General features: G+C 40.1%; 2 protein-coding genes across 2 annotated transcripts; one reads left to right on the top strand and one right to left on the bottom strand.

The window, feature by feature from the left end:
• Positions 1–2,087: 2,087 nt before the first annotated feature.
• On the bottom strand, positions 2,088–16,871 carry ppm1aa (protein phosphatase, Mg2+/Mn2+ dependent, 1Aa). The gene is made up of 6 exons (XM_069661486.1): positions 16,497–16,871; positions 14,400–15,253; positions 14,180–14,297; positions 12,661–12,772; positions 12,441–12,498; positions 2,088–6,797 (listed from the first exon to the last, which is right to left on the bottom strand). The coding sequence occupies exons 2-6, from the start codon at positions 15,234–15,236 to the stop codon at positions 6,768–6,770; spliced, it is 1,155 nt and encodes a 384-aa protein (XP_069517587.1). The 5' UTR covers positions 15,237–15,253; positions 16,497–16,871; the 3' UTR covers positions 2,088–6,767.
• Positions 16,872–18,755: 1,884 nt separating this feature from the next.
• Positions 18,756–22,995, top strand: dhrs7 (dehydrogenase/reductase (SDR family) member 7). Its single transcript, XM_069662303.1, has 7 exons — positions 18,756–18,935; positions 19,469–19,621; positions 19,988–20,094; positions 20,314–20,553; positions 20,816–20,938; positions 21,049–21,264; positions 22,706–22,995. The coding sequence occupies exons 1-7, from the start codon at positions 18,806–18,808 to the stop codon at positions 22,745–22,747; spliced, it is 1,011 nt and encodes a 336-aa protein (XP_069518404.1). The 5' UTR covers positions 18,756–18,805; the 3' UTR covers positions 22,748–22,995.
• Positions 22,996–23,105: the final 110 nt, after the last annotated feature.

Below are 23,105 nucleotides of genomic sequence, written 5' to 3' on the forward strand. Positions count from 1 at the left end.
ACTGTTTGTCTGAGTGTGAATGCTCAAGCTGGTGTTTCTAATCTGTCTCAGCTATTAACACTGCCCCCCTCTGGCTAGCTATAGCTGCCTGATTAGGATGCTGTTTTTGCACATTTGGCCAAGCAATTTAACATAGGTGAGATTTTTTTTTTCTCATCTAATAACAGATAAACATTCATTTCGGTAAAATAGCTTGAAAAAATATACACTTAATGTGATTAAGGAGTTGTTGGAGCGACAAAACAAACTTCAGACTGCAGGGTAAATCTAGCCCCAAACACAGGACTAGCTTGTTGTTAGCATGCTAGCCCGTCATCACAGGAGCCACAACAATCCAAATTGCACCTGATCTATTAACTGCTCACCACTGAGCACCGTTTGAACGTTTGACCTTCTAACACAGCTCATGACATTATGTTGACATTTAAAGTAATCCCTCCCACGGTTATAATCTCAGTGGCCTTGGACTGCCCTGACCCATCCCTCCGAGCTCAAGCCCCTGACATGAACTCCACACACACAGGAGACACACACACACCTCTGATACCCGGATAAGTCTACAAGCACCTCTGAGCTGTGAGACGCTCAGGAGGCCAAAACATGCAGAGATGAAGACAGAGGTGTGTTGATTATCAGACAAAAGTGAAGTATTAAATCACACTGAGGTTGAGTGTTGTAACAGTCTCGTGTTCTGCTGTTACGTTACAGTCACAGAGACGAGAATACTCCTTGAATACTTTTCGAATATCTGGGTGGGAAAACTGATAACATAGTTCCTTGCTAAAATATTAATTCAAGATATTGTATAGATATGTTGCTTAGTGGGAAAAACCATCTAACTACACCACTATATCACTGGTGACGGAATTCAAAAGTTTATATTCATGCACAAATTTTGCAAAGTTATGCGTCATTTCTGGATACCATAAATTCCAGGAATTTCAGACTTCGTCAACCCCTGCTCCCTTTTTTTCTATTATATAATTATCTTTTAATAAGTCTAACTTTTTCTACTCATATCTTTCAGATCAGTAATATTTAAGTTGTTTGTGCTCTCTCTGTTTACTCTATTTTTTTGTAAAAAGTAATAAAAATTTTAAAAATGAAAATTCAAGCTGTAAAATTTTAGGAAAAAAAAAATCTTATCCAAACATGTTTTCTTTAATTTAAAAATGTTGATACCAGATGCCCATAAAAAAGCTGGAGGTGTTGGTAAGTAAAATCCACTTTTCCAAAGATGCACCAGGTATTACATTTTTGGCAGATTAAATGCTTATTGACTCGAATGTAAAGATAATATCCATCCATCTATCATCTACAGCGCTTATCCTGTTCAGGGTCGCGGGGGGGCTGGAGCCTATCCCAGCTGTCATTGGGCGAGAGGCGGGGTTACACCCTGGACTGATCGCCAATCAATCACAGGGCTGACGCACACAGACAGACAACCATTCACACCCACACCTACGGGCAATTTAGAGTCACCAATGAGCCTAATGAGCACGGCAGAACATGCAAACTCCACACAGAAAGGCCCACTTGGTCCCAACCAGGGTTCGAACCAGCAACCTTCCAGCTGTAAGGCAACAGCACTGCACCACCGTGCAGCTCGTGAAGATAACATACTGTATGAGAGGCAAAAGCTGGAGGACTTCATGCAAGTCATTTCATTGGAATATAAATGTGCCAGAATAATAAATGGAGACCAGGAAAGAGAAAGTCACTGTTGTTTGTGCAGGTTCAGTTTTGCAACCTTCTCAGAGCTCACAATAAGAATATGAATAACATGTAGAGCTGAGTGCATGGTAACCTGCATTATTACTTCATACCGAGTCAGAAGTTGCTGTAATGCATATTGAATAGTCAGAAAAGCAAGTTAACTTTCCAGCAGATTATACAACTTATCTTTTCAGATATTAACAAGTTTGGATTTTATATCCCCACCATGGAGACTTTTATACTTTAGATATTGGTAATGTAGCTTCCCTTTAAAAACTGCATTTAAGGTCGCTCCATTTTTCCCACAACAATGGTAGAAAGTTTAATTTGTGCAGCAGGCCCAAACAGATACAAAGCGATGAAATGAGAGGTACAAGATGACAACCCATTTATTTAGTAATACATTCTGCAAACTAGAATTTTTATTCAAACTTCAAAGGCTAAAAAATGAAAGAAAGGAGGCAAAGAAGGGGATAAAATTTAAAGGAGCATGGGAGAGAAATGCATCAATTCACAAGCAAGGAATGCAATTTGTTCAATCGACAACACAAATAGTACAATTTAGTTCAGGGAACAAAGCTTTTTTAAACATTTTCTTTTTTTTCCTGCCATTCCTTTGGAGCTAGAACATAATACAAAATATACAGTTATTGAACTTTGTAAAATCACTCACAGAGGCCTCTGAGAAGCTTTTGAATCAACATTGACGATACTTATCTACAGCACTCTAAAGCTATTCTTGAATGTAACCATAAATATAGCAGACATGGATGTATGTATGCACATTTTTGAATGCTTACGAGGTTACCATGTTAAAACACTTGCATTTGTTAAAGTATGACATCATCCGCAGTGAAAAATTAAATACGCTTTCAGGACCGAGATTGAAAAAGGAAACATGGGGAGGGGGCGGGGGTAGCATACAAACCAGCGATGGTTGAAAAATGTACCTTGTGAGAACCAGGACACTTTGTTGATAGCTTACGTACCCTAACATGGGGACAGTTTGTTAATCTGTACGAGTGTAATGTCAGCAGCATCACACCTCCTCATAGTGTTTTGTTGAACAAGTACTTTAGGGGGCGACATGAGATTGGGTAAGGCAAATCGGTGAGCTTATTTATGAGCTGAAAAAGGTCAGCAAAGTGAGGCTCGGGTCGCCCTGTGAGGGGACAAATAAACCGCCACTGCTAAGGGTCACACAGTAAACGCCACAACCGAGAGGTACATCGACATGTACAAGAGGGTGCACGCATTTAAATCTCTTCTGCCAGGCCGTCCTCCGTACAAGAATATACAGGATGCATTCCAGGCAACCAAAGGTAACTCTGTTAATAGCTTTATAATCTTTTTTTTTAACCTCTACAATAACAATGTTCTGAAAAAGAAAAAGCTGATTATACAGATGATCAGTGCATTTGACTCATTTAGTCAAACATCTCACATTTCTAAAACCCTGAACTCTCCATACAATTTCTAGATTTGAGCTAAGTTAGCATCACAAACGTGGACACGCTCTTGAAGTTACACAGGGGAGCATTCGAGGGAGTGCGTGTGGGAAGGGGAGGGGCAGCTTATACCACAAGGCCAATAGTGTTCCTAGTTACTAATTTCATTACTTGTTTCGTTAACAGCACAATTCAGTCAAATACTGTACACGAGCGCAGGCGCGTCCGCCTCGAATAGATCAGTGTTAGAAACGAAGAAAAGGGAGAACCACAAGGAAACTGCGTTCATTAAAGTCTCCACACGTGAACTGCTCTCTGAACATAACACAAGACAAACACTTCCTATAAATGTTATGAGGTATTTCAGTTCATTACAGATTAAAATGAGGATAATAGATGCTCAAGATCCTTTTTTTGTTCACTTTTTGTCGGGGTTTGAGGGAGAAACAGGGATGCGATGGAGGTTTACATAAATAAACAGCAAGATGTGACAAATCAAAGCAAAGCCACTTTCGATATCTGATAACATTCCAGCTACAGCGATTTCAGTATTAAAAAAGGCTTATGTCTACATTTTTAATCTGTTGAGTTAGTTGGTTATAGAAAAGGGTGAATAACCAGCATCATTTAAAAGGAGCCACATCCTGAATTTTAACATTTAAGGGGCAATACAAGACAGCTCAGTGGGGGAGAGGGTGTCACTGTTTGTTACTTATTCAAATGGAACCAAACATTGCATTAAATGTTTTAAGAGTCTTCAACACCTGGCAGGTTTGCAAAACACAGCCGGGTGCTGAAAACTGTTGGAGACATTCAGTGCACTCTCTTAACGAACACAACGCAGCACAAAGTAAAACAGTTGCCAGATAAAATAGAAAACTGACAAAAATTAAAGGCTTTTGTTGGAAGTAGCCAAGCTATGTGAATTAGATGACTTTTTTAAACTTTTCTGCTTGTTTTCGTTGATTAAATTAAATTTGGGGGGAATATTCATGAAAAAACACTAATTTTTCCAACCTGGCCTGTTTACGGTCTTAACTACAGAGTTATAAATGTCACCCCCTGAAGGCGGTTGACCGTTTAAAGGTACCCTATGGAGTTACCACTGTAAACACAGCTAGCTTTACATGCTAACATTTCTTACAAAGAAGCTTTGTGCGTGTCTTTAAAGCCCAACAAACATGTTCAATGCTACTCCACCTCCGCTTGTGTTTTATTAATCATTTTACGCCAAGTTACTATGGCAGAAGCTGTTGATATGCACATTACTGCCCCCTGCAGGCAGCAATAGCGCATGTCATTACACCCAGTGCTTTTACGCTCATCTAAATATGTCTCAACAGCACCCCCAGTGGCCAAAAACTCCACAGAGCACCTTTAAAAGTTTGGGATGAATGGAAGTTAAAGTGAAGTTACCACCACTCTCCTACAGTTTAATAATTTAACAGCTTTTACAAGGTTACATTCTGTTGTTGCCAGTTGTGGTAAAGACTTCACTACATTTGAGCGATCTTTGGCCGCAAGAGCAGCTAATTTAGGATTATTGTCAACGTATATTAAAGATGGATGAATTTGCTACACACCACAAACCTAAATGTGGTATAATAGTTAGGATTGTCATCAAATTTAGTACATTACTGTTGTGTATTATGATCAGAGGAAACCCAAAAGGTGAACAGGGGGAGATATTAGTTTGCCAAAGCACGTAAAAGTTGAACTAAGCATCCCAACAGAAACCAGAATCACATTTTGTCCACGGCAAAAAACTACCTCAAGCGACATGATTTATTCCTTGAAAGTTTAAGTCAAAAATATATACATACATTAATTTCCAACAATGCAATCTTAGACAAAAAAAATGCAGAAAATAAACCTAAAATAAAACCATTTATTTTGAAGAAATATACCTACTGTGTGTGTTAAGTACAGGTTTAGTCAGTGACTGTTCGCAGAGGGGACAATTAACTAAAATAAAATGTGTTGTTGCAGACGATCCTAAAGGAAATAAAAGGTGCTATGCAACCATGAAAACTCAATGCAGTTCGGGGGATTTGTTCTTCCAAATAACGGCCATGTAAGGTAAAGAAATATCCTTGTATGTTTTAGAGTGAAGAGTTCCTCCTGTTGCGAATGATCTCTAAAATAGTCAGTGCTTAATCTGTTCACGAGTCGAATGATCAAATGTTAAAGGTAGAAGCTAAAAATCGATCTGTACCACATACAAAAACTGAATTCCGTGAAAAACAAAACTTGGCATAGGCTGTCATAAAGCTGAAACAGGTGATTATAAATCATATGGCACCCACAGCGGGCGCTGCGTACGTTTACAAACTGGTACTCAAATATGACACGCTAAGATGTGGAGACTAGTCGAGCCCTGACTAGCTGCAAACCACTGAAACATGTGGGTAAATTTTACTACTTGTGTCATCTCAGGTTACAGTATAGTTGTAATGTTGTTCAGATAGCGTTACAGCATGTAAACTCTGTTATCCAAAGCTCTTTTGGAATAAGAAGTAGTAGTGAAAGCCTATTTGTTGGGATGAAAGGAAACAGTGGCTGAAAGAGGGCAGACGATGAGTAATTCCCTTAAACTCCAGCCGGGTTTGTTGTCTGAACCAACGTATTTAAATTAGAGTTACACTAACACACGTGCGCGCATACATACACACAAGCACCCACGCACGCTTGCAAGTATCTATTGCACAGACAAACGTGTTAACAGGGGTCTATTTTTCGTCAGATGCCTCGAAGAAATGAAAAAAAAAACAGTATTTTTCACTTTCCAAAAACACTTTGCCGTTATTTTTAAGCATGTACAGAAAAACCACTTACAAAAATAAAATACAATTAAAAAAAAAAAAAGCATAGGGAAAAAAATAATTGGTAAATAAATGGTTTGATATAGAGAGCTTACTGTGCTGTCAACTATACAATTTACCCGTTTCTTAAAAAGGAGCATAGACCAACTGAAAAAATAAAAGTAAAAGCGCAGAGACATTGTTGTGCCTGGAGGACAAGCAGAAATATTCACTGAATAGACATTTGTTACAATTCCAGAAGAGCAGGAAAAGGCAGATAGTGCATAAAAGGTTCTCTTTTTCATTTCTTTCATTTTTTAACTTAAAATCAAGCTGCATTAAATACAGGCTGTTTGTACAGGACAATTGCACTTCACAAAAACAGAAATATACAAACACACACAAGGAAATGTGAATCAAATTAATTACAGCAAAAAAAAAAAAATTCACTACTTAAGCTGATTATTTAACAAAAAGAAAGAAGACCTTGTGGACTCACTTGTTATGGGTTACTTTAGAGGAGAGTATTAAGGTGGGTGAACATAAAGGGGAGACAAGACGGCGGGGATCCTGAACTCCAGAGTGGACTGGTGCTGCACTATTCCAGGTTTGTGTGCATGCAACTCCTCTTCCTCCTCCTCCTCCTCCTCCCTCTTCTCCTCCTCCTCCTCCCGTGAAATTCCCTTCTTAGAAACCAAAAGCTCAGAGTGACGGAGAGACAGACTGCTGAGCTGAGCTGCTGTTGGTCTTGAGAGGATGGTGGTTTGTAAACGCTATGCTGTGTTAGTGGTAGGAGGTTGTGTTACCACATGTCGTCTGTGGACGCAGAGTCCTTGATAAGAGAGAAGAGGAAGGAAAAACCCTTCAGACCCCGGCTCTACATTCACCAGCTCTCTATCAAGAGCTGCTCTAAGCATGTATGACACAAACTGACAGGCAGATAAATCATTGAGAAGCTTTTGAATCAACACCATTATTTTCACCAACATCTTTGCTGCTATATAAACACTTTTACAGATTATCTGGAGAGGAAGTAATGCATCGTTTCTGTAAAGTACTGTATTAATGCACCATTGCCATGGAAGACCTGTTTCTCATTGATGACTTATAAAAGATAAGTGGATGAATAAAGTATAACAAATAGTAAAATGAGGTGACGATTGTTTCCTCACTGCTTGTAGACCAACTAAATTTAATATGCATTCAATAGTTGTAGATGTAACTCATCAACCTTCCATTTTTGACACGTTTTCTTGTCCGATATCTCACCACAATAAGTGGATTCATTCTAGTTTCATTTTGCAAACACAGGAATTGCAAATGAAAATTTACTTTTTGATTGAGTTGATTCAATAGGGACATTTGTTCCTTTTTCCAGACCGTCCCCTCGCCTGGAAAACACCTAAAACGTCTCTAAACTCTTACTGTCATTTAAACATACTGTGGCCACTCATGTGGCCCCGGGGAGAGAGAGAAGAGAAAGAGAAAGAGAAAATGAGAGAGGGACAGTACGTGCTTATGGACAGGAGTGCAGATGCACAACAAGTTGTGGTCTTTTGATCATGAAGTATCTCTCTATAACTCTCAGGTTTATCAGTAAAGTATACAGCCTATGCAGCAGCGTGGACTCTCTGTTCACGGTGACAAACAGTGGTAGGGACAGTGGTATCATATGAACGAGTCCTCTGCAGGGTGATCTGTGTGTTATATTCAACATTTTAAACTTAATTATTGCAGAGGACACATCAGTGGAAGCAACATATTGATATACAATATGTTCTGCCCCTAAAAATCATCTGGATTCAGCTAAATTATCATGACAATACCAAACAACAGGGTGCAGCTGGCAGAGAGTGTAATGTTAAAGCTAGCAAAATGCCAGCAATCACTGTCTTCCACCAATATTATGTCTATTTTACACACAGGTCTGTATGTGACTGACTGACTGACTGAGTGAGTGACGTTACTTTCAGAGCCGTAGAGAGAGAGTTGCGACAAGCATATTGGACCTCCACTGTCGTGAGTCTCTGTCTATACGGCTCTGGGTACTTTGTTCGGGGAGTAGGCGGGGCAGCTCCTCTGCTGCTCGTCCGCTGTCCTTACGCACGGCCGCAGCGCTCACCTGCTTTCAAACACGTTGTCATCGGCCTCATAGGGACAGCCCTTGTAACACATTGCGCACAAAAGCGCACACTGACCCGATGCGGTCAGCCACACACTAAGTTTTGACCTAGTCTTGTTTTCATCTTACTCGTATCAGAGGGGAACTCTGTCAATACTCAAGTCTTGGTTTCTGAATCAGTATCGGGAAAGAAAATGATGCTTTGGAACAACTGTTATTGTCACATGTATGTATTGTCGCATTGGCTATAAAATACCAATGCAACATGGGATACCACCTGTAAGCAACACAGTTTTAACTCTAGACTTTTTAGCTGTAATTTGTGATGCTTTTATTTTGCACTTTCACTGCCTTAAGTCTATTGCCTGTTTTTATAATATGGGCTTTTATTTTGAAACGACTCTGAAAAGAGTTCCTGCGAATTGTGTTGAAATATGGTTTGTGTTTAAATACATTGTGAACTTAAGTAACTTGGGTAGTTTTACGTTTGTTAACCAATGTCAGTGTTTGGAAACTCTGACAAGTGAGATGATTTTGTCCACAGGAAGTGTCCACAACCAAAAAACTGAGAAGAAATTCAACTGAGAACGAGACTGAATTAAAGAAGTTTAGGAGCAACTTGTTTATAATGATTTTAAACACAAATCGAAGGACTTTCACAAAAAAAAAAAAAACGATTCCATTCAGGAAGTGATGCAACAAGCGAGCAAACATCTGATATTTGTAGTTTTTTCCCAACGAAGATGACCTAACCTGCTCCATGTGTCAGCCAACAGGTAAGGGACTTGACACTTGATGATGATTTGATTGTTATATCATCTTATTTTGGGTGTTTGGGTTTGTACTGGAAACATGTCTCCTATAGATTGAGATCATATCGGATCAGCCTTGGTATCTACAGACAGCTTAAATTACTTGGATCCAGATCTTGATTGGGACATCCCTCATATTTACTCATGTTGTCACACTATCGGGCTACATTGAGAGCCAGCAGATAAACCAGCCTCAGGAGCTTCTGTCTGAGTAACAGTGGACAAATATTGCAGACAAATAGGACGTATACGTGCCTAAAATACGTAATACATTTTATCCACCAAAGGCTCCAAGGTGATTCACTCACAATAAGAGGAATTAAGTTGGGCTGGCGTATTGTTACAGAACATCGTGCACAGTGTTCAGGACTACACCTGACATCCTTTCTTGTAGAGATTTTAGTGACACAGTCTGTTTTTACACAATACATAAGATACCCTGTTAAAGAAAAACAACTAAATACAACAAAATATGAGCTGAATAACATATTTAACCCACTGGCCTCTTCTGTATTTTGTGTAGCGACAGCATCAGGTTATGATGGGCTATTAGGATCAGTAGTAAGGGTTCACATCTAATGTGTAATGTGTATTATACTCAGCAAAACATTTGCTGTTATTTGAATTTGAAGAATTAAAGAGACAGAATGAGCTGGATGGTTACATCCAGTGACAATAGACAAATTTAGTGTTGAAATTTTACAAAGCACAGCCGGCTCTGTATCTTAAAAGATGGAAAAAAAAAAAAGAAGTAAAATAAAACTACTTCATCGAGGCTTTTGTCAATCCAAACCGAGCACCCGGGAGAGACGCACAGGTAGGGCCACGGCGCCAAGGACGACTCAGACGGAGAAAAAGAGGAGAGCTATGATAAGAGGTGTCACTTGAGAGAAAAGTTTCTAAAAAAGAAGAAAACAGAAACAAAAGCTTCTTGACAGACTGTCTGTTTGAAAAAAAAGGCACGTGAAGACTGAAAGCACATCGGGGGGGGTCTGTGGTCTGTGGAACCCTCAGCCATAATGCTACGTGCTATCAAGCTCGTCCTCTTGACGGTATCACAGCGAGTGCTTCCGTTTTTTGCAGCAACTACAAGGAACAGCGAACGGGGCCAAATGGTAAAAGGTTGAGAAGCACCTAAATATTAAGGACATGTTTGTGCTCTAAAAAAGACAAAGACGGGGCAAAAGGAGCGAAACAGCACTCCCACCTCACAATAAATACACGAATAAAAACAACATGGATAATATGATCGATTTGTCCTTGAAGCACAATTCATACTGTAGGAGCCATAATGTGCTGTATGTCTATGTTGATTATTATTTGATTGTTTGTTTATTATATGTTGCATTCACTGTATGGTTCAATAACTTCTGGTTGTTTGCACTTGGGTGTGATTTCACCTCGATTTACCCGTTTAGCTGGGTGGCGGGATTTCAGACTAAAGACGCTTTCCCACTGGTCAAAAAAACTCGCTAACACCCGATAACACCCAGCTTTTTTGCTTAGTGGGAAAGACTACAATCTTCATTCAGACCCGGGTCAAATGACTCTGCAGTAGACCCAGGTAATTATGGCCTCAGCTCCGATCAGCATTGAGGAAAACCTGTGTTGACATGCTAATCTCTGCCCCCTTTCCGGCGCGATGCTATACTCTGTCGGTAACTTCCACGACTCATCTCAGCTACTAATTCCGCCCGTCTCTGTCCGAGCAGCACTCGAACATCGTTCCAAATTTGTCGGCGCCGAGTTTGATACATAGACTGAAAGACTATTAGATACAGCAAAGACCTAACCACTGTAACATCTTCACTGTTTACTAACCCTGTTTCGGGCGCGTTTGTGACGTCAGGCAGTGACGCAGCAGAAAAGAGACCGAAAGGAGTATACTTCACTGGCAATGGGAAAAGAGAAAATCAGCATTTATTAGCGGGTCTTCCCAGGTCTGAATAACCTGTGTAAACCCGGTAATTGCTGTGGGAAAGGGGTAAAAGAGTGACTTTTTTGTTGACTGTCACGCCGCGTTATGTTTTGCTTTTGTTGTATAAGAGCATTTTGTCAATTTGAAGTTAATTAAACAGTTAAATACTTTAATTAAATGTTTTTTTTGTGTATGAATGCATCACAGTAAAAAGAGGCCACTTCGCTGCATTTTACACTCATAGTTGCTACAAATAAGTTAATACATACATTTATTTTTAGCTTCATCTTTTTCATTGAAATATTGTGAAACACTGTAGTCTTCTGCCCCTGCCTTAAGCATACGGGAAATTAATATTTAAATGAATGTTTAAACAAGAATGTTTAAACCCTTTCCTGCTTTACCAAACTGGAGCCAATCTGCAACAAGAGGACAATATCCAGACATGCAAAGGGTGTGCACAGTAACACATACTGCACGTTTTCAGTCATTCTGTATATATACCCACTGTATAACCTGTATAACCTGTGTGTATATATATATATGTGTGTTTTTCCCCAAGATTTTTTTTTTTGGCTTCTGCCTTTATTGTTTAGGACAGATGAAGAGAGACAGGAAATGTGAGGAGTAGAGAGTGGGGGAGGACATGCACCAAATGATCGTCAGACCAGGAGTCGAACCTGCGATCAGTGCGTCGAGGGCTGTGGCCTCTATACCTGAGGCGCCTGCTCTACCAACTGAGCTAAACCAGGATATATTTTGAAACACTTTTAAGAGATAATATTACTTCCTCCATGGAAAGCTTTGTGTAGACTGGTGGCAAATTTTGTTTTCAGGCTGCACCACATAATGCATCAGAAGTCAAGAAGGCTGACATCTCTCAGAAGGTGCCATAATTCAAGATTTTAAATCTTTATACGAACATTAAACAAAGAAACAACGTGTCAATTTTCACTGTCAAGGACAGATGACGCACAATTAAAATGTAGCAGAACCAGTGAGCTTATCTGATGGAAATTCAAAAACACGATATTCGAGTGGACGAGGACGAAAGCTTTGCTGTCTGTTTGTGTTCAAAGGAAGCGTGAGCAACATTCCTTTCTAAAGCAGGATGTGAACGAATTTAAGGTTTTATTTCAGCCACACAAATAACAGACAATTCCCCACATTAGCTCTTCCCTGTTTGAGGACTATTTAGTGAAATCAGCTCATGTGATATGAAACTGAGTCTTTTTGGCACCTGCAGTGCAATTGTGATCCTGTCAGAATTAGACCAAGTAATGTCACTGAAGTTTACACGGACTATTTAAGGTAAAGACTATTTCCTGCTGGTGTCAGCCAAACAGAACATTTTGGTGTGTTAACAAAATAATGGTGCTTTTATCAATACTCTTTTTTTTCCTCAGACTCACATAAAGCAGACAGAAGGGAAAGAGACACCCTGAAATTGCCACTGTGTCAGCTGCAGTTTTCACTATGTACTATTTATACTCTGTCTTGTTGATTACAAATAACATGCATGGAATTGGTTAAATTTACTGGTTACACATGTAAAAAAAATCATGCATACTCCAAGCCAGGCACACCTTCAGACAATTTTAAATGACAAGCTGGGATACTTACTGTGTCATCACTTCGGTAGGGGTTGAGTTTGTTGTACACCGCTTCAATAACACTTCGTCTGAAGGGAAGAAAAAGTGTAGAGACACTTGATGTTAGTGTTGATTAAAACAGAAAACAAATATATAAAAGATACCCAGTAATTAAACTGACAATCACTGTCTGAAAAAAAGTACTTGTCATTGTGAGGTTGTCATCAATTCGAAACAAAGAGCTCACTCACTTGCTTGCCAGCTCTCCTCCAGGAGGGAGGTTGGGGATGCTCTCAGATGCTAACGTCCGCATGACGTGGACCAAATCCGGGACGCCTTCGTCCCCCTGCTTTTTGATGATCTCTGTTAGGAAATAAAATTGTGTTAATTTCAATTACTTTATAAAAATGTCAAAAAAAGGTTCTCAAAATATCTGATTTATATGTGCAACAAAATGTTTACAAAATGCTCAGTAGAGGAATTATTAGCGTCTATTTTATCAATTATTTAGATTGAAGATATCGTAGGATTGGGTTTTGTTAATACTAAAGCGACAGCATCACTATTATTGTTTGTAATGATATAATAGAGAGAGGCATAGGATTCTGTTGAATGTACACAAAAAGTTACTACTAACTTTAATCAAGTTTTTAAATAGTATGTTTTCTGTCTACACATAATATGAACAGTAAGTTTTTGGGGCTCTATGAAAAGGTGGTCTAGTATAGATTGTAAGCCATTTTGAGATTCATTTGCAGTTTTAATCTTTATACTAACACTTTGACTTTGCTTCCTGATAGAAAGACATAAACGTTTGGTCGTGTAGCTCTGAAAGGGAGTGGTAATGATTTTTGAGACCTATGCCCAGCTACAGGAGCCACAGTAGAAAAACATTAACCACAAGTCGAGTCCCTTTTCCTGCTTGTACAGTCAGCACTGAACAACTTGTGTTCAAGTTGATTTCTGAATGAAATAGTCACTGATTTACAAAAATCTTGTATAAAAATTGTATTAACATGTTATTCACTGCTGACACAGTTGACATAAGTGCTTTGCCAAAAAACTACTCTAAGTGATGGTTGTGCATTTCAAACCTTCGTCTGTTAAGATTACTATATAAATGTCTACTAACCAATCCAGCCAATTGAACAGTGAAAGCCAGTGTTCAACAGTGAAGAGGATTATTACTGCTTTTACCTTTAGTTACAGCATTTTAAAGAAAATCTATACACGTTGGAGCAGTGCCAACAAAACTTGCTATTCAAGTGGCCCTCTCACTGTAGAGACTGAAGGTCAACTTAAGTTGGTGTTAAAATGCTTAGAAACTTCCAGTATGATGAGAATACACAGAACAGAAGACTGTAAGCTGCTAAGAGTCCTGCCAAAAGTGTTTATATCCATGTATGTAAAGAATAAAACCTGAGATGTTATGTGTGATCATGTGTAACAGACACATGAGAACCCTCAGATGTTAATAACATTTGAATATGTAGATTACACGTGGACTAGTGTTTGCTGGAAAGCTCTCTGATAAGCAAATCATTGAAAAACACCTGCTTTGTTTCAGACAGCCTTTTAGTGTTTCCCTCTTTAAAGCTGAGGCATGCAAACATTTGCAAACCTTACGTTTTCCCATCAGCCTAGATGTTAATTAGGCTTGTAATGTTCGAACTTAATGATAAATACAGGAAAATAAAGTTTACGTTTGGCATATGCATAAGTGAAAAGGGATAATAGTATCAATATTGCTATATTATTTTTCTCCCTTACCCTCTACTCTGCCTTCCAGATATTTATCGAGCTCGGCCTCCCGTTTCACCGCTTCCGGGGACACCTTTGGGGCTCCAGGAAAGCAGATTAACACAACACTCATATTGTCCCGGCTTCCCTGTGAAGGAGAATAAAAACAAATAGGTCATGCAAATAAAAGATGAAACCAAAACAGAAAAGTACGTAACTAAATGTAAAAGGTTTTTCGGGCATGACAAACCTTGTACAAGCAGGTGTCAACAATTTCATTGCTGACTCTTTCAAGATCATCTGTCACCTCTAGCCTTGACCTTACAAAGTCACACAGTTCCTCGTTGGCCATAACATCCCAGATGCCATCACATGCTAGAATAATGAATTCATCTTCCCCCTCGCATCTCTCTATTGCATAAACTTCTGGCTCAGGAGACACAAGCTGCTCTGTGGGGCCTTTTCCATGCACACACTTGTAGTCGAAGTCTCCCAAAGCCCGAGACACTGCTAGGGACCCATTAACTCGCTGGATCATGACTGAGCCACCGGCATTCTGGATCCTCTCCTTTTCCAGAGGGTTGCTGGGTTTGTGATCCTGTGTGAAGAAGTGAACAGCTCCGCCCCGGCTAAGAAGTCCCCGTGAGTCTCCACAGTTGATAAAGTAGATATGACCCGGAGAAATCATCACTCCCACTGCAGTGGAGCCGCTGCGATCCACGCCGTGCTTCTTCTCGGAGATGGTTCGCATATGTTCGTCAATCTGCAGGAATCCTGTGCGAATCCCAGTCTTCACGCTCTCCACAGACTGGTCCTCCTGCAGAGCACTCTGGAAGTCTGAGTTGCTGGTGATGTGCTCCAGCAGGTGCTCACAGCAGTACTTGGCCACCTGAGAGCCAGCGTGCCCATCATAAACAGCAAAGAATGACCAGGGGTCGAGACCATGAGGCAGGCCAATTACTGCTGTGTGTGCATCTTCCATCTCTACCCGCCAACCCTGCATGCTACTCAGGCCGTACCTCAGATAGTTGCCCTCACCACGGGAATTATACTTCTCCATCTTTGGTTTGTCCAGAAATGCACCCATTTTGTCCCTTTTTGGACCTGTGACAAAAAAATTATAGAAAAAATCTATTTAAAATTTATGGCAGAAATATAGTGTTTTATAACAGTCAACAGTTTATGAACTTAAAGCTCCTGTGAGGAACTTTTGGTTTGTGTCAATTTTAGCGACCCCTGTGGACAAAGCCGTACCTCTTATCTCTTTGCTGATTTTGTCCTGAACCTGCTTAAGTGGTGGTTTCTAGCAATAAAACTCTTCCTGCATTCTTTAACAGTCATATGAATAAATCACTTTAAATAAAAAAATGTGCCCTGCAAAATGTAAACAAAGGCAGCGTGCAGTTAATCGCTTCGTCTGACACCTACCCCCCCGCCAGCAGTTTCAGATATTAAAATAACTATATAGAAATAATCAATCTTTTTGCTGATGGTCTGGTTTGCTTTTGTAGGTCATATAGAGTGATCAGAATTAATTTCAGTCTGTTTCATAACCAGTGAAAAACTCATCACAGGAGCTTTAAAGGCCATATTTACTTTTCGATATGCATTTGGTCAAAGTAAATAGCCCATATTAAATCCATTTGTGGCAAATAACTCGTATCTTGGAGTGGAGTTCAGACGCCATGCTCTCATCTAAAAATAGTGGACCTGTGTACACATTTCGGCTACATATTAGGAACAGAGCTGGTGTGGAGCAGTTGAAACGCCCTTAGATCACTGCCTGATCAAGTTTGACGTTAAATGTAATGACATAAATTCACTTAAATATGGTTAATCTTGTTATAAACACACCGCTGGGCAGCATGTCTCTGACCTTCGCAAAGCACAACACTTAAACACACGAGCTAAGCGGTGTAATTTTAGTAAAAGCTGTCGTTACATGCCTGCAAAGCTAACATTAGCTACTCGAAAACCACCATAAAACACACTCAGGAGATCTGACACATTTAAGATAAGCGGTAACGTAATGGTCAGATATTTACATCAAGAGTTTGCGGAGTACATATAGCTTTTAATGTTGTATTACCGTTAAATGTTAGCTTTGTGGCAAGTCCAACCCACAACCCAAATAAACAAACACCCTTGCCTGGTCTCGGGCCTTGACCCTTGTCCTCACAGCTAACTTTGACAGGCCTGCCTATACCAGGGTTTGCTAACGTTATTCTGAGGCAAGGAGAGCCTCGGCCTTGCTATGCTGTTTGCTAATGCTAACATAGCAAGGGGAGCTAACTGCCCAGCGGTCCTCAACAGTTGCGGGCTAAAGAGTAAACATTTTATAACTTACCAAATATCCAAAATACCGGATGACAGCAACGGAAGCTGCGACAGTGACAAGGACTTCAAACCAGAAAGGTACACCGACGAAATTCGGGGGGTTGCAGCGGTTAAGGTAGGCTAGCCAGCCAGTTAGCTAGCAATGAGCAGTCGTCACTCAAGACTTAGTGCATATAAAATGTCTAAGTGCGAAGGTCCCTCTTTGCGTACGTCCGTGATGCATTACATTATCTCAACTGGAAATCTAAAGTATATTCTAAGAGGTTTTTTGGAGATTTGTGTGGCCAAGGCAGGGGGAAGCTGAAACGTCTGTCTCAGCCTCTCCACTAGACAGCTTGACAGCTTGCTAGCTAGCGTTAGCTTCTGAGGAGCACAGAGCGAGCCCCCAGGAACGGCGCTCGGCTGTGAAGCGATTTTGGCCTAGTGGCCGCTTTGGGTAATTACAACTTCCGGGATCGTCACGTGACGTACACTTGCCCAAAACCGCTTTCCCACACACACTCATTGGAAAAGGAGCGGCTGTAAAATAGTCAGTACAATTTTGTCAGTATCATAAACCACCCGAAAATCATCCTTTCATTATCCGAATTTGATCTATTCAGCCTTACAGCATTTAGAAGGCCTAGAGTAACTGTAAGAAAAAACTGTATTTTTTTCCACAACAGGAAGTCAGCCGGCTCCATCCACAGTATGCGCCCAGTGAGCCACTTTCATAGGAATGAATGGGTCGCCATATTTGAAGACACATCCAGGGCTGTTTAGTATATCCATGGCACAGAGCCACAGAGACAAGACCCGGATGTTGCTGGTTGCGTACTCGAAAACATGACATCATCCCTGAAGAGAAGTGTCTGCTCAGGCAGAGGGCATGTATTCAAAAACACTGGCTTCAAAATCCGATATACAGCCTGCACATTATGTCATAGAACTGTAATCTGAAATGTTGTACCACTGTGTGAGCACACATGCTCATGTAAAATATAATGAATGAATGAAGGTGGTGTTATTGAACACTGAGAGCACATGGGATGAATTCAAGAATTCAGAGGTGCATGAAGTATGTGTAGTGTAATGCTGTTTGTTAAAAGAGTATTGGGAGAAAGAATTAGGCATATGATTGAATAAGATTATAATTCAAAGATAGCAATAGATGTATATCATAGTAAATTGTACATGACACAATGCAAATATACAGGGACTTTGCAAAGCATTCAGTTCTCAATGCTGCATTAGACATGTACAAGCCAACCATATGCCCTTTACCTGATAATGATAAACCAGAGGTAATTAAAACTGTAAAAAAGATGCACTGCCTATTTTAATGAAAACAAAAAACAACAATACAAAAGTCTAAATCGTGGTGTTAAGAACCATCTATGTCAAATAATGATAAATAATAGACTTAAATCTTATGTCCAACCAGCCTTGTAAACATGTTCAGGTTACTGCTGTAGAACAATCTGTGCCTCTCTTTGAGCCCAGTGTCACATGTACCTTTTTTTCTTTCTCGCCCATTCCATCTCTGTTGACCAGTGCATTATTACAACATAAGAGGCCCTGGACAATTTTTTCCATCTCTCTCTTGGTGCGATGATTTTTGTATTGCACTATTGGACATTTTAACATGGTCATGGTGAGCTTGGAGTGATTTGATTTTCTTTCTCTGCTCTGAAAGATAAGTTTTGGTTTGAAACAGCTATCACTTTAAAGAGAACCAACACGTTTCAGTTTAACCGTTGTGGTTGAAGTTCGTTATTATTTTTGCAGAGTCTTTTTTGCAACCTTAGGGGACAAGACGGACAATAACTATTGCCTGTAATTCAAAAAAGGTGCAGTTGATCCCCAGGTATATAGTTAAAACAGTTTAAAAACTGGCAATATAAATATTACTTTTCAAAGCACAATAACAGTTACCATTAACAAGGACCTCAATATTCCAAAATGGGAACGCTTTACACAATGTATGGTAATGATGATCAGTGGGGGGCTAATAGGAGCCCAGCAAGTAATTATTGCCTTTTTGACTGATGTTGTATAGAAATCCATTCTACAGTATTGAACGTCAATAAAAAATAGTAGTCTTAAATCATCTGGGTCACATGTAATCATGAAGTACTGATAATAAAAATATGTTACATCCTTACACATTTCATTATAATTATTCTCCACCTTCAGCTGTTACTTTTCGAGCTTTAACTTTGAAATTTCAGAACGGAAGTGACGTCGATAACCGGTAGCTGCAGCAATCTTGTTTTGGTTGGCGCTTGATTATGCAGTAAAGCTACTTAAATAATAAGTCTACTCGTTGATATTCAACTAATGGACTGCTGCATTGTTACTACACTGTGGTGTTTTATACCACTTTTTTTACTTATTCACTTCCTGTGTTTCGCTTTCGCGGACGCAGACTTCACTCTGCTGTGGGTGAGTCTGTTAGGACACAGGCCAGGTGAGTTAAGCAAATATTTTCTGCATAAGTACCAGTATCATTAAATCAGTTTAATGAAATGAAGAAAGTTGCGATTGTGGTTGTATCGACAAAGAGTCCTGGTGATGTTGGACATTGCACAACCGTTAAACAACGATACCCCCGTTTTACGTTTGATCCATGACACATGTCACTTACATGCGGAGACTTGTCCAAGTTCAAACTCCACGATAATTAAATCTTTCAGGGAAAGTTTAACTAGCATTTTTCAGTTCGGCGGAGTGATATCTGGCACTATTTTACACGTTTGATATTTTAAAGAACTGTGATATTCAGATGATACAGTTTTTTTTCAATATAATATAACAAAAACAACTTTTTATACATTTCTGGAGGACTTCATTTCTGGGATTATTTTGTAGCTGCACGTTAAAGACCAGAAGTAGTGGTGTGCAATCCACATAAAGAAACAGAAAGGCTCATGTTTCTCATTAGTAGTCTCAGACCCAGCATGTGACATTAATTACTGATGGTTGTGTATCTTTGTAAATCAGAGAAAAAGCTGAAAGGGCTGGTGGTGTGGGTCACTGGAGGCTCCAGCGGTATTGGAGAGGAGCTGGCCTACCAGCTAGCACGATGTGGGTCTCGTCTCATCCTGTCTGCCCGACGTGAGGATGAGCTGAACAGGGTGAAACGTTGCTGTTTAGGTAAGAGATTAGGTTTTTTAAAATACATTTTCAAATTGCATTGCCAGATGAAAAAAAGCCTACTTAAAAATCACAAATATTGTATGTTAAAGCCTCTAAATCGGTCGGCTCAGTGCATGTTATTGCAGTATAACACTAATAACATTGTTGATATTTTGCATTAAGACTGAGTATAAAATTTGCAGTCAGACTTTCTTCACCTTAGTTTGAACTCATATAACAACAGGAGTTTACAATTAGTGAAAGCTATAAACTCTCTGTGCAACACATCAGTTTCATGCTATGTACTGGAACTATGTTTAATTGCATCGTCCCTATCAAATAAAATTAGTTCAATTCAATTCAATTTTTCAATTATTCCTCAAGAGCGCTCTGACCTCCAGGATGAAGATATTCTCGTTCTTCCACTTGATTTGTTGGAGAGGACATCGCATGAAGAGAAAACAAAAGCTGCGATCCAGCACTTTGGACATGTAAGGACACTGAAACATGTATTTCTTCCTTCACACCGACGTTAATGGATTTTAGTTACAAAACAGACCTCTCCACCTTTGTTGACGCTGAATTTAATCTGTACTTTTCTTTGTTGTCTTTTCATTATACTTTATACACATGTAACTACGACCATGCAAAAATATTCTGTCCAGTTAAAATAGATTATAATCAAATCCTGCTTTTCTGTACCTTTTCAGATTGACATCCTCATTAACAATGGTGGCCGGAGCCAGCGCTCCTTGTGCGTGGAGACTAGTGTGGATGTGTATCAGGCCCTGATGGAGCTCAACTTCCTGGGTACGGTCTCCATCACCAAGCAGGTGCTGCCTCACATGACGCAGCGAGGCAGTGGGAGCATTGTGACTGTCAGTAGCATTGTTGGCATTGCTGGAGCACCCTTGTCAACGGGATACTCAGCCAGCAAACACGCTCTTCAGGTGAAGGAGCTACAACTGTTTAGCCCAGACTTAAATAATCACATTAGTTATTGTTTTTCTATCATGTTTCTCTCATTTTATTTTTCTATTGTTCTCAGACAGTGTTTGCCAATAAGTTATTGACTGAGTAACTATTTCTATCCTCGAGGAGCTGCTCTGGTTAATCTGGAACTCTCGTTTTATTAGTTTTAGATGTGAATCAAATGTCTTTACAAGTGGTTTTGTCTGGGCTTGTCACTAATTGTTTCTGTATTGTCTTTAGGGTTTCTTTAATTCCCTGCGGACTGAGCTGACTGACTTTCCAAACATAGTCATCAGCACGGTGTTACCAGGTCCTGTGCAATCCCAGATTGTCAGCAATGCCTTCACAGAAGAAGTGAACAAGGTGATGCATCTTATATGTTGTGGTGCTACTGATTTTGAACATTTAAAAGCACCTGTATTTGATGGGTATAAGTGATATGACTGAACATCATTCTCCTTTCATTACCTCAGCCTGTGGTCTCAGTGGGCAGCCAGGAACACAAGATGCCAACAAGTCGCTGTGTGCGTTTGATGCTGGTGGGAATTTCCAACAGCATAAAGGAGATGTGGATCGCACAGCAGCCCTTCCTCCTGTTTTACTATGCCTGGCAGTACGCGCCCACATTTGCCTGGATCGCCACAAACCTGTTGGGCAGAAAAAGGGTGCAGAATTTTAAAGCTGGTCTGGTAGGTACATCATCTCCTTTGTGCATATAATGTAATAATTAAATGACAATATTTTAGGGAAGACAATGTGCAACACTGCCACCCTTTGTTTGGATGAATTACTAAAAAAAACTCTTGACAGCTTATCGTCACTGGCTAGCTATGCTCATCCTAATGAGGCAGTGACCGACCAGATATGTTCATGTGATGGTCTCTTGTTTCACTGCTTTATGAGTGCTAGTTAGCGCGCTGTCTGTCGCTATATAGTACATTATTTTATGTATGTGGGTTGTTTATTTCAAGCAGTTGCCAGTACTACTACTACTAAATGATTTTCCATATTTAAGATATACATAGACATTGGTGAATTCATATGAAAAGACACCAGGGGACCAGGTGCTAGTTTGCTGTTTCTGTATGGTTGACCTTGCCCTGTTCAACCTGGGACATGGCGTTTCTCTCAATGTAAAAGACTGACATATATGAAGCCGAAGGTGGCAGACATGCAGAGCTGTATCTTAACAGCTGAGGGCTTCTCAGCTGTTATTGACCTTGCTTGGGTCTATTAGAAGAAGACAGTGTCCAGCCTATGACAGAGCAGCACTACTTCCCTGCGGTACAGACTGACTGACCAGTGTGTCTGTTGGCCTCTGCTGGACAGTGACAGCTGAGAGCCACAGAGAAAGGTCACGTTCCAACTGACCAGACACTGGAGTGGCACATACTCATGCTTCAATAAAGTCTGTGACGTTTCCCTTTTGAGATAGACATAAAAAAAAATTGCCATCTGGAGCCCAGACAACTTGAAAGCTACAGTGTCCTCAAACAGGGAAGTTAAGCCAATGTAGGTTCATGCTCATGAACACCACACAATAACTTCAGATCGTAAAGGAGCAATTTGCCCCAGTCAAAGCTGTTGTTCACTGATAGAAGCAATAATAATTTAAATTGGTGCCATAGCTGTGGAGGAAGTTGTACAAACAGCTCGTGGTTTCGCCCATTCTACATTCTTACAACACCCAGCATGCATTGCGCCCCTCTTGCTGAAAGGAACAGCCCAGCGAGAGACGCTGGAGCGAAATAGTACCGTTTTCTGCGGCAATGGCTCAGAAACCTGACAGTTTTGAATGAGACATGACATCGGAGGCGGGCGTCATAGATTGAGGAAGTGTAGTTTAGCGAGCTCCTTGGCCTACGCCATATGGTGCGTTTTACATAGTCTGGCGGAGGTTTTCCAGGGCCCATTGGAGAAGCGGATAGCGTCCTCCAAAGGCACAGAGCGAAATTGCATTTTTTTTCCTACCATAATGGCGTTAGCTCCCCATAATAGCATGATAGGACTGAGGTTGAAATAGCCCTTTAAGATATTACATGTACAATACATACAATGGACAGCTGTCATGTTTGTTTTCATGGACAGTAGTCAAAAATCAGAACCAACACTTTGCTGTTTCTTTCGTAGGATGCAGACTCTGCATACTTCACGAAGCCAAAGACCTCCTGAGACTCACATCCACAAGAGGAAACACGTTTATTGCATTCCTGATGTTCAAACTGGAGAGTGGTGTGGGTTCTCCTGCAAGATGTTTTGGTCTTTGCCTTCTTCTGGAAACAATTTACCATTTGCTCTACTTCCAAAGCTTTACTGACACTACTGAGAAAAACAAGAAATAATATTTTACTGTGTTTGTTACAAACATGTTCAGATTATGTGAACTTCTGGGTGAGAGCTCAGATGAATGTTTAATCAGTGCTATGGATTTCATGTATGAATAAAGCACTTGCACTAAGCTTTATATGATGCCTGTTCTTGCAAGTTTATCCAGTGAAACACAAAAATATCAGCTTCTGCCAAGCTATTT

The sequence above is a fragment of the Semicossyphus pulcher genome, unplaced genomic scaffold, assembly GCF_022749685.1.
Source record: "Semicossyphus pulcher isolate SPU_LCO1_2020_fin unplaced genomic scaffold, fSemPul1.0.p SCAF_14, whole genome shotgun sequence".
Taxonomy (NCBI): Eukaryota; Metazoa; Chordata; class Actinopteri; order Labriformes; family Labridae; genus Semicossyphus; species Semicossyphus pulcher.

Excerpts from the sequence above, each read along its gene's own strand:
- ppm1aa (XM_069661486.1), bottom strand. The coding sequence starts at position 15,236 with ATGGGTGCATTTCTGGACAAACCAAAGATGGAGAAGTATAATTCCCGT. Across the intron at positions 14,298-14,399 it reads TTGACACCTGCTTGTACAAG|GGAAGCCGGGACAATATGAG; the intron begins GTTTGTCATGCC and ends TCTCCTTCACAG. Across the intron at positions 12,773-14,179 it reads TCTGGAAGGCAGAGTAGAGG|AGATCATCAAAAAGCAGGGG; the intron begins GTAAGGGAGAAA and ends ATTTCCTAACAG.
- dhrs7 (XM_069662303.1), top strand. The coding sequence starts at position 18,806 with ATGGACTGCTGCATTGTTACTACACTGTGGTGTTTTATACCACTTTTT. Across the intron at positions 20,095-20,313 it reads CGATCCAGCACTTTGGACAT|ATTGACATCCTCATTAACAA; the intron begins GTAAGGACACTG and ends GTACCTTTTCAG. Across the intron at positions 20,554-20,815 it reads CCAGCAAACACGCTCTTCAG|GGTTTCTTTAATTCCCTGCG; the intron begins GTGAAGGAGCTA and ends TATTGTCTTTAG.